The sequence below is a fragment of the Erpetoichthys calabaricus genome, chromosome 17, assembly GCF_900747795.2.
Source record: "Erpetoichthys calabaricus chromosome 17, fErpCal1.3, whole genome shotgun sequence".
Lineage (NCBI taxonomy): Eukaryota > Metazoa > Chordata > Cladistia > Polypteriformes > Polypteridae > Erpetoichthys > Erpetoichthys calabaricus.
In genome coordinates, this window is record NC_041410.2 from 80,745,110 (window position 1) to 80,757,455 (window position 12,346).

General features: G+C 38.0%; 1 protein-coding gene across 1 annotated transcript in view; it reads right to left on the reverse strand.

The window, feature by feature from the left end:
* Positions 1 to 12,346, reverse strand: part of rasgrf1 (Ras protein specific guanine nucleotide releasing factor 1) — a 158,158-nt gene that overhangs the window by 68,876 nt on the left and 76,936 nt on the right. Inside the window, exons 2-4 of the mRNA XM_028823351.2 lie at positions 9,738 to 9,844; positions 1,709 to 1,856; positions 662 to 754 (exon numbers count right to left, since the gene is read on the reverse strand). Coding sequence (XP_028679184.1) covers positions 662 to 754; positions 1,709 to 1,856; positions 9,738 to 9,844 — 348 coding nt within the window. The remainder of the gene's footprint in view (positions 1 to 661; positions 755 to 1,708; positions 1,857 to 9,737; positions 9,845 to 12,346) is intronic.

Below are 12,346 nucleotides of genomic sequence, written 5' to 3' on the forward strand. Positions count from 1 at the left end.
GTTCTGGTCAGCACAAGGTCATAACCTTAAGACCATGAGGAATAACCTGCTACTCTGTTTTCTTCATGTATGTAAACTTATGTATGTGAACAGACACACATTAGAGTACTACTATAAATAGTAAACTGTTATGGAACAGTATTTTGGAATTAGTGTTTCAAATATTTAAAATTGTTTTCTTCTGTGTCAGTGCTTATTTTACAACAATATGCAACAGAGTGACATGCATTATGTATTGTTTGCTTGTGAAACATCAGTCCTGGCAGTTCAATTTCATGCCTTAATAATGCAGAGTGTATGATTATCAGAAACTAATAAGGATTTTTATCAGTTCCTTAATGCTTCATTTTTACATCTCCATATTCTTCTGATGTAAATACATTATTGTCATTCATTTTATTACATGCCATTTCTTATTTTTAAATGTATATATACTGAATCCCTAGTCCTGCTACCTTGGGTATGCAAAAACTATGGTTTGTGTTATTGTTGCCAAGTGTTACTCTTGGCACTGGTAAGCATGTCATGTTACACAGAGAGATCAGTATACTTGGCTCCTTGGCCAGCATAGGTAAGTTGTCAACATTGATTAAAATTGTTTTGTGAGCCAGTATGGACTAACTTTTGAGGAATTGTGCAGACAGCACTTTACAGAACAAACCTTTTTGATCTTTTTGATGTCAGAATCATCATCACTGGGTGCAGCTGTTGGGTTTGCCTGTATGCGCTCATTGTCTTTCAATAAGCTTGCAATCTGCAATAGTGAAAGAGAGAGAGAGAGAGAGAGAGAGAGATGGATTTAACAAATTCAGCAATAAGGGACGGAGCAGCAAATCAACTAAAATAGATCCTCACATAAGGGGCCTTTGAGTTTGTGTATGATAAAACTCCAGTCTTAATGAGCAGAAAGGTAAGACTAAAAGTATCATGAACTTAAGTCATATTGAGTGTGTTGTCCTTTAATTTGTTTTTTGCTGGAAATATAAGGTTTGGCTCCTCACAAACATACATGGGTAAAAAACAGGCTTAGAAAATTGATTGACTGATGACTAAACAGAACTTAGATAATGATGACACTCATTGAAACAGCTGAAAAACCGGACATGCTGTGTAATATTGATAGTGGCTGAAGAAGTTGCAACACTTTAATTGACCTACTGTATGTCCAACAGCATGGTACTGGCAGTGCATGTCATAATGGGATAATCTGAGTACATTTTATTTATCAACTGGATACTTCAGCTGTAAAACAGTTATGGAATACTGCTCTGTTCTCTCCAAGAATTCTTGCTATAGACTGACAAGGACCATTTTGACCAGAATGGTGAATGTGCATCCCTTTCTCCTGGCCAGCTGGACAAACAGAAGGTCAATTTCAAGGATATGAGTTAGCACACAGAGGCCCCGCCTCCTCAGAAAGGAGGTCAATTAGCATTTTTCACAGGCAGCAATAGCAAAAAGCACTGAACTCATAAATATTCAGAGATGTAAACACTACAAGTGTCACATTTACACATGAAAGTGACATAATAATTTCATCCATTTTTACAAAAGCTAAGCAGCCCATAGAACTGGTTTGAATACACCAGTGCATAAACCAGTGGTGGGTGGCCAGACTCCCAAAAGGCAGTATCACATTGGAAAGATATTGCCTGGTCTCCTAGCAGTAACCAGAAGCTCAGGGAGTAGGAGCAATCAGACTGCGTACCTCAGACTTTAAGCGTTCAATTTCTATTTCTCCATCTTCAATCTGTTGTCGTAGTTGCTTAGCAACTGTTTTCTCTGTCTCCACAATCTGCAATAAGTGGAGATATTTCTGCATGAGGCTCTCATGTTCTGTAGCAAGGTTCCTGTAACTGAGGAAGAGGATAAAGGTTAGGGGTGAAGGTGCTGTCAGGTCACATTTATGCAATGTATGAATGTTTCTTTTGAGCAGAAATTAAGAAAAGTCTAGGCTCAAGTAAGAATGTAGAACAGTGCAAAATTAATAAGGTGCATTTCTCCCTGTTTATTGAAAATGATAATACTGTATTTTAATGTAGTAGATGTAGCATTTCTCAAAATAGAAAATACGTTATTTCTCAAGAGCTGTTAGTGTTTCAACAAGCAAGGGTGATGGTTTTCTCTTTGCTTGCCAGCTGAGATGAATATTTTCTTTGCTTTTCATAAATGAAAAGGTATTTTCTATAAGTGAGGTACTGTCCTCATACTTTAACTGTGAAAAAAAGAAAGATTGCACTTTTTATAAAACTGTGTATGACTAGGGCTGATATCATTATTTTCAGATAATATATTGGGGTTGTGCTACTACTGGCAGTATAAAAAATTTATTCGTATTAGTTAATCAAGTGTGAAACACATGATTTGTGTATCTGTAAAATTGTGTGTTTTGGCAGGAGGGCATTTTAATATTTTTTAGCTTGTAAAAGTGTAAAGTTCATGCAAGATAAAGAAATGTTTATTTAATGCTTTAAGCTGAATGGAATTTAGCACTTTCGAATATTACGACAGTTTAGACGAGAACAGAATATTCAAACCAACAAAATCCTGTTCACCTAATTTCTACAAAATAACACTGAGTAGAGTTTTGAATGTCCCTAAAGTCCTGTTGTCTGTCATGCTGCTTGGTAGTTCTTTACATGTGTCTATGGTTCTGTGTGTGAAAAAGAGCTTTCTAATGTTTATAGGAAATTTGCCCTTGACATGTTTCCATCTGTACCCCCCCATGTTCTTGTTAAGGAAATTATTTTAAAGCACCAGCTGAGATCCATTGTACTAATTTCCTTCATACTTATAAACATTCCAGTCATATCAATTGTTAGTCTCTGTTTGCTTAAAATGAAAAGGTTCAGATCTTTCAGTCTTTCCTAATACAGGTAGCTCATACCACTCAGTCTTGTACTCAGTCTACTTGCTCTTCTCTGTCTCTAGTGCTGCAATCTCTTTTTTGTAATATGTAGAACAAAACCGTACAAATTACTTCAGATGAGAACTCACTAGTGAGTTATATTTATTAAGCATAACCTCCTTTGATTTACAGTATACTCTACACATCCTACAGTTTATAGCCTTTCTTCCTATTAGCCTTTTTAATGGCTTCTGTTCACTCATTGTTTCAGTTGTTTAAACCAATTTTGAATTTGTCTGCACATTGTGGCTTAAACTTCCGGTTCTTTTAATTTGATCACTATAGCCCTTCAAGGTTAGAACTTATCCAAAGTGCTCTGGAATTCAAATTTAAAAAAGTCTGAATTTACATAATTTGCCCAAATTTGGGACGTTCATAAGAAATGTAATCATTTATTTCATGACGTAGAACTACATAATAAACAAGACAAGATACATGAAATATTTGAAATATTAAAATGCGTGCTTCAATTTAAATGTTTAAAGTCTAAATATTTTCTATTTGAATTAGAAATGTGTTATTTTTCATCTTCTGATAGAGGTGCGTAGAGGGCTAGATCCCAAGTAAAGGATCAAAAATCAAAATAACATCATATTCATAATCATTGACGTTGAAATAGTCCAAAACAATACCTCACATGCTTATGTTTGAAATCTGTCATTATTAACATTCTGGGAGGTTTCTTGGAGGGTTAGGACCATCGGTAAAGAACTGAATTTCAGAAAAATCATAATCATAAAAAAATCAAAATAACATAAAACAACACCCCACATGCCTATTCAATATACTGTAGTTGATCCCCATATTTTCAAAATTTAGTGAAAAAGAGTAACTTTTGACGCTGAGGTCATTTAATGTGGCATGCACAACTTCAAGTCCTTCTGATCATTTTTGCAAAGACTCCTCTATTAGTTTGTGCTTTATCAAAACTGTGAATTTCTTGCACAAAATATGGCCCAAAAATGGCTTAAAAATGAGGGTTTTTCAGGTCTAGAGAGGCAAAAATATCAGGGATCTCTAAAAATCTCGACTTCTCGTGTAACTCGACATCACGAAATGCCGAACGGTATATCATATGTTAGGGTTTTCACTTACCAGTGAGCCAGGAGATGCCTGATAAAAAAAACTGAAGTGATTTCAAAGTGTTCATTAGTAATTCTTATGAGGACAATAATAGAATATGCATCTCTCTGATTTTATGCTTTTGTTGCTTCCTCACTGAGTTCTAGCATACTAGTAAAATATGATCTCCCTTGTCTAAATACATGCTGCCTTCTAATATACTTGTTCTTGCTGTGTGATGCTTGATATTTTCATTAATAATTTCTTCCAATATTTTACCTGTGATGCATATTAAGCTTACTGGTCTATAGTTAGTTAGTCAGTCAGTCAGTCAGTCATTGTCCAACTCGCTATATCCTAACACAGGGTCACGGGGGTCTGCTGGAGCCAATCCCAGCCAACACAGGTCGCAAGGCAGGAACAAATCCCGGGCAGGGTGCCAGCCCACCGCAGGACACACACCCACACACACCAAGCACACACACTAGGGACAATTTAGGATCACCAATGCACCTAACCTGCATGTCTTTGGACTGTGGGAGGAAACCGGAGCACCCGGAGGAAACCCACGCAGACACGGGGAGAACATGCAAACTCCACACAGGGAGGACCCGGTTAGTCATTGTCCAACCCGCTATATCCTAAAACAGGGTCACGGGGGTCTGCTGGAGCCAATCCCAGCCAGAACAGGGCGCAAGGCAGGAACAAATTCCCAGGCAGGGTGCCAGCCCACCGCAGTGGTCTATAGTTACTTCAGCCCAATTGCAGCTTTTTATTATCGGATTGTATTTGCTAGATTCTAGTCCTTACGAATTTCCCAGATATACAGTGATTTTAGAAAAATATGCATGAAGGATTTATATGCAGTGCATACTTATAAACACTCTAGAATATATGCTATGTAGTATAGATCATTTGTTAGACTTCAGTCTATTTAATCTAAGCAGCACTTTTACATCAACAATTTCCAGATCACTAAAATTCCTCCTTGATAATCCCTGTTACTGTTGGGAGGTTATTGAATTCCTCACACATATAAACTTCAGAGAAATGCAAGGTTAGAAATAACTTTGTATATGGTAGTTTATCCTTACCCTTCTTAATACACTGCACCTCCTCTCAGACAGTTATTTAAGTAATAAAATATTAAGAGAGTCTGTTTGCATCATTTTGAGTTGGCTTTGTCAATTAATATTTGGGTATTTAAACCCTATTGACTATGTGATACTTTCTAGTCAAATGCAAGCATCCTCGCTAATCATCCAATTGGAGAAAACATTCACTCAACTACTGTTTTACAGAAATGCAGACTCTGACACCTTTTCTGTTTTTGTATCTTTCCTAAAAAGTTCTCCTCCTATTTTTTAAGATTTAGCCAGGTTTCTGTTATTGTAATATTATCATATTTATGTGCAGCTACATCTAACTCTACCTCACTTGTTTTATTCTTGATATAGAGTATTCTACACATGACAGTGGAGTGGTATAAGGTCAAAAGACCCACAGATGAGACATGCAGTATACAATGTCCCTATATTTTATATAGCTCCTGTCTATAGTAATTCCATCCAAAGGTGTAGTAATGGGACTACATATTCCATGATGCTTTGCGGTATGCCCAGGATGTTGGAGAGTAGGGAACTTCCTGCTGCTTGTTGAATAAACGTTTTCTAAGGTTGCGACTCTGTGTCCCGTGTCCTCATTATACAAAAGGCACTTTCGAGTTCAAGTTAAATAGTACAAATATGGAACACAGGCAGGTAAAGAGGCTTCCTTATGGTCATAATAAGAGTTGGGGTCCAGAAATGAATGTGTTCAGAGTTCATTTCTTTAGCCACTACACCACAGTGCCTGTACAAAAAAGGAAAGATTGTTTCAGTGATTATGCTGATTTGTGTTTCAATACAGAGACACATTTAATTCTCAGAATCTATTGAGAAAAGAACAGAAAATAATGGGTACTGTGTCATTCCTTTGATTATTTTTTGGTGAAAGTTTATATTTCATGGATTATTATATCTTACGAATACACAGTAGGACCATTGCTTTTATAGTTTTTAATGCCGTGGAGTTAGGGGCTCGCAAAAATTAAGCGAAGCCAGCTTTCTCCATTTTTTGACATGTGAAAGAAACTATTCATCTCAGTTTTGTCTAGAGAAACACAACACAGGTTAATTTCTGTTTTGAACATTCTTATTAAACAGAAGTAGCCAGACTGGACAAAGGAATCCACCTTAGACAATATATGACATTTTTCATTAAACTGATATGACCTTGAGAACACTGCTATTTTAGTCCTTGCTGGTCTTCTGTTTATTCTAATGAGCTAAGTGCATGGTTTGCTCTGTGTACTGCGTGCCATTGTGTTGCCTGCAAATCCGTGGCGTGACTGACACTAACATTAGACCCAAGGCATTCCTCTGGAAAGGTCTGCATTTTACTTGTCTGCAGATTGTAGTTCTTTGTTTCCATCTCTCCTCCGTCCAGACGGCATATCCAAACATTGATGGAACTAATCCTGCATGGCAACAGTGAAGTCGAGGCTTAGCAGCACAGCAAGCTGGACTCCTCGAATACTGAGGAGACTGGGCTATATTTAGAAAAATCCCTGAAATTGGCTGTTAACATCTTTCAATCCAGATTCTGAGCTTCTACCTGGTATGCTTTAGAAGATAGTGTAGTTATAGGATTTTAGGTGTGTGTTAGGAATAGATGGAAGTAGATTTCCTAGGCACACACTGATTAGTATTAAGTGATTTAGAATTTTGAATCAGTAGTTGGCTTGGCGGAGCAGTAGTTAATACTGCTGCCTTTTCGGGCTATCATGATAGGTTAGAATTTCAGCCCATTTATCCATCCATCCATTTTCCAACCCGCCGAATCCGAACACAGGGTCACGGGGGGGTCTGCTGGAGCCAATCCCAGCCAACACAGGGCACAAGGCAGGAACCAATCTCGGGCAGGGTGCCAACCCACCGCAGGACACACACAAACACACCCACACACCAAGCACACACTAGGGCCAATTTAGAATCGCCAATCCACCTAACCTGCATGTCTTTGGACTGTGGGAGGAAACCGGAGCACCCGGAGGAAACCCACGCAGACACGGGGAGAACATGCAAACTCCACGCAGGGAGGACCCGGGAAGCAAACCCGGGTTTCCTAACTGCGAGGCAGCAGCGCTACCACTGTGCCATCGTGCTGCCCACCCATTTATTGTCTCTGCAAATTTTATACATTGTCCGTTTGTCTATGTTATCTTTACCCTAGGCCATCTGGTTGTCTTTCTACATCCTATTTATGTACAGGTCAGGTCAGGTTTGGGATCATGCACTGATACAGTGCATTGCCGCACCCACCACATGACGAAACAGCTCGGGATCCTGGTTGGGAACCCCCCAGACAGACACGCGGTCCAATCCCACCTTCTGGAAATGACCCTCTATCTGCTGCATATATGGGCATCCCCTTGGCCTGGTCCAGCCATTCAGGTCCTCAAAAATGAGGATGCTGCGAGCTGGACCACCCTCGGGGAAATGCACCACCTGGCCATAGTGCCATAACTGATGCTCCCTCACAATGCAGGTAATGTGCCTCATTCGGGACATCATGAGCAACCACTCATTTGACACAAAGTCAAACCAGCGGTACCCAAGGATTCTCCGAAGAGACAGTACCAAAGGACTCCAGTCTTCATCTCAGGTCACTGGATAGCATCCATGTCACAAAACCATATAGCAAGACAGGAAGCACCAGGACTCTAAAGACTTGGACATTCGTCCTTTTGCATAGATATTGAGAGCACCACACACCACTTCCCAGCGACCTCATGACCAACTATGCTCTCCTAAACCATCTACTGACTTCATAGGAAGAGTCTCGAGAGACATGAATGTCGCTGCCAAGGTAAGTAAACCTCTTGACAAGGTTGACACTCTCTCCGCAGACAGACACACTGCTAATGGCTGTGCCTAAGAGGTTATTAAATGCCTGGATCTTGGTTTTTATCCACGACACTTGCAAGCCCAGACACTCAGACTCCTCACTCAGTCTCTCGAGCACCCTGATCAGAGCCTCCGTTGACTTAGCGAAGATCATAGCATCGTCAGCAAAGTCAAGGTCAGTGAATCTTTTCCAACAGATGCCACACAGCCGCTGGACCCCATGACCCTGCCCAACACCCAGTCCAGACTGTAAGTGATGGGTTAATTGCAATAGTTTCAACTGAAAGATATTAGATGAGGCATATTAGGTCGTGTGTAAAAGTTATTGTGTTACACATTGATGGTCATAACACCTATATGCCATTATCTGGTCCAATTCTAAGGGGCAAAGAATTCAGAACAGGCATGTGCTCTCCATCGAGGCCTACTTTGGCAACCTTTACAATGTCATGAGACTTTTATTGGTAGATTTGATTAGCAAAATAGTAAGTAGGGTTTCATGACTTAGGGTACTGAGGTAACTTCTGAAAGGGTGCGTCCTTAGATACATAGAGATGGAGTTTTTCTCCCATTGATATTGTGGTACCAGTGATCAGAAAGATTTGCCAATTATCCAAGTGTGCATGAGACTTCAATGTGGTGCTATATCATCTTTATAAAACTTTTTTTAATTCTAAAAGCATGATATGTTTTGGCTAATTTCTATCTATCTATCTATCTATCTATCTATCTATCTATCTATCTATCTATCTATCTATCTATCTATCTATCTATCTATCTATCTGTCTGTCTGTCTGTCTGTCTGTCTGTCTGTCTGTCTGTCTGTCCTGCCTACTATACTAAAATTAATATCTATCTATCTATCTATCTATCTATCTATCTATCTATCTATCTATCTATCTATCTATCTATCTATCTATCTATCTTGCCTACTATACTAAAATTAATATCTATCTATCTATCTATCTATCTATCTATCTATCTATCTATCTATCTATCTATCTATCTATCTATCTATCTATCTATTATAAATATCTTATAAAAATGTAATGTTTGTAACTTTGAAAATGGATAGTGTAAAGGGCAGTTAGCAATACAGACGTTTGTGTGAACTCCAAGGTGTGGACATGCTTTTCAAGTAAATGTCCTCACAATTGCATTAATTTGTATAAATCAAATTTTTCTTGGTGCCTATTTTTGTATATGCAATGTACATGGATGCTTTAATTTTTCTCAGGGCTTATCAGGAGGGACTCAAACAACCCACGGAGAAATTATTATTTATATACAGTTTATGCAATGCTTTTCACCCGAATAAATTTATTTCATTAAAAACAAGTTCCTACAGCAGTGATTATGGAGGTGGTGTCAGATAGAAAATAAAATACTGTTAATTTAATCAGCAGGGTGCCCTAGAGATACCAAACCCCAACTAGCCATACCTCTGTGTTGAAGTTCGGTCTTATTTCAAGCAGGTTTAGATTTAAGTCTTTGAATAATAAATTAGTTTTATTATTGTTCTGATCTATATACAAATGAAAATATATTTGTGGGTAATTTTTCAGAAATGGTTTTGGGCTGATTTTATCCCCAAACCAATAAACAGCAGGAATAGCCTCCAACCTTCACTGTCCATTATTAAGAGCCTACTACCCAATTGCACCAAAACCAAACTAAAACCTCTGAAAGTTTAATCATATCCATGACCAAAAACGTGAGTCATCAGGATATTTATTGTTCAATAAAAATGAAATCTCATATTGTTGCCGTTTGCACCTAAAGGTTTAACCTGGGCAGGAGGAATTAATTTCTGGTGTTACCTTGCATGTGTTATCGCTGCCACCCATTCATCAGAGTCTTTGACATCTTCAGTTCGCAGCTCCAGAGGCTTTTGGTTGTCATGGTTGAAGCTAATGGTGAAATAATACTGCAATAAAGAGAAAAGACGTCAAATACAGTCATGCTATGTATTACTGGTAAATTCTCTCCCAGCAGCTCTTCTGAGAGACTAATACTAGAACACAAATCATTGAAGTAGCGTTTTCCATTGCACAGAAGGCACGGTACTGAAAAATAAAACATTGTATCTCACTTTTGGGAGGGTGAGAGTGAACACAGTTGAAACCGGCATTTTGAGTCTAGATAGAATGCAGAAGGTCAACATTTTTCTGAAGCCTTATTCTGTCAGTTCATACTTCCATTTTTTTATAGTCTCGCTCCTTCACTTTTTACACTAGTGAATTATAACACTGCCAGGTCTCTACACTCTGCAGCTGAAAGCCTTTGAATCTCACCAGCTAGAAGCAAATCTACTGTAAGTGTTTCAGATCTTAGCATTTTGTATCTTTGTTATTTTTTAGAATCAAGTCTTTTTGCTTGCTTCCTGATGATTTTCCAACTTGGAATGTGTGGCCGTTTTATCTCAGTATCCTTTAGCTTAATTTGTGAGGATTCCCGTTTCAGCAAATCAAAAAAAAAAAAAAAAGAAAAAATTTAAGTTTTACTTCTTTTGCCCTTTTTTTGGGTTCCCCTACTGTTTTCTCTATTAGAGTTGGCCTTGATATAAATGGATTTTTTGCATTTTTAACCCTTGCATAACTAATCCTGTCACAGTAGGTTCCTCTGTCTAGTACTTTAAGTTATGTTGTGCTTAGTCCTAGCCCAATCGTAGCATACTGCAGATTTACCACCTATGAAGTCTAATCCTATTAGATTTTAATAACTTCTGTTTTAAATTCTATGAATTGCAATCCTGCTGTATCCAAGCATGCCACAGTATCATACTAGTAAAGTAAAAGGCTGTCATATCTCAGTGTCCTGCAGTCTTTTCAGCGGTGAAGTCAATCTTATCATATGGTAACATTTTTTTCATTCTCTACTCTTCATTCTAATCGAATTAGATCTCAATATGCTGTATTTTACTTAGATGGAGCCTTATCTAGTAGGATCCCAAAGTCAGGCTGGATTTCCACCTTTGGAATATAAACTGTCCTATATTTTTCATTATAAGGTTTTCTAATCATGTCAGGTCCTGGCATTGTTTACCACCTATGGAGTCTAATCCTAGTAAAAATGTAATAACTTAAATGATAACTTCTATGGATTCCAGTCCTACCATGTTCCAGTATTTCACAGCATTACCCTTTTGCAGTGTAATCCTGTTAGTTTCTAGCACCCTATATTTTCTATAAATTGATCCTGCCATTCTATTTTAAGCCTTTTGGAGTCTAAGCCTATCATGTTTCTGTGTCCTAGAGGTTTAATGTACTTGGGGGTTGAATAAGATATTAATAACCTGTACCTTACGTTCAGTAGATTATAATTTTGCCATTGTCCAGTATCCTATAGCATTGCTCATTTGTGTTGTAATTATTTAAGTTCTTCATCACCTGTGTTTGACAGCCTTTATGTTCCAATACTGCTAGATCATAGAGTCCTGCAAGTTTATTAACTTTTTAGTCTAATGTAGGCATAATGCAAATGGAAGCCAGTTCTGTAAGGTAACTTATACCTTAACGTCTACACATTCTTATCCTGCTTTGTTCCAGTATCCTAAAATATTAATCAATTGTACCCAGATCCCAGCAACCTGTCTGTTAATCCCCCCATTGAAGCATAACCCATCCAATTGCTCTCTCCCACAGATTTACTTTAGGGAGTGCTTTTCCAAAATGGTCATTCGTTCTGTTACTGTCAAACCTTAAATTTCCAGTTTCTGGCACTGATCTTTGTAGCTCAGAGGAAATCATTTTATTTGATCTGAGAACTGGCACAAATGAGGGTGATACTTGATCCTCTGTGGTAGTATTATTATTTGTCATTTTAGGCCTTGTTTGCTGGTAGCTCTTTCTTTGTATGAGATATTTCTGTGAAAGTTTCAGAGCCTAAAGCATCATTTATATCAGTGAACAGAGAAAACAACTGTAAACTGTGCAAGAAAAGATGCTATTAACGTGTAATTTTGATTTTATTTCATTCTTTAAAGATGTTAACAGGACATTACAGTGCATGGACAGTATTGATAAACCACCAGGCTACCATTGGTGTTTACAGTCTGCCTCTTCAAAATCTCACATTCCTTCAGGAGTCTGATTTGACCTATCGACTGGCAATATCTCACATACCTCAGGTTTCTTGTCTCCTAGCAACGAATTTTGTGCTATTAGCTTACAATACCACCTTTAAACAGCCGGTGTCATTTCCAATCAGGTCTCTAAGATGCACCATTTCCTAATCATGCAGAACAAATTTGCTCTTATTTTAGCGAATGTCTGAAACAACCCTCTTCTCTCTCTATGCGTGTGTATCAGTGTTATCATTTTATCATCAGCAATGTTCAGGTCAGATAGGAGATATTTTGGTGTGTGGGATTTTTAGTGAATGTGGTAAAGAATCCTGAATTTCTGAAAGTTTTGTTGAGATTAAAATC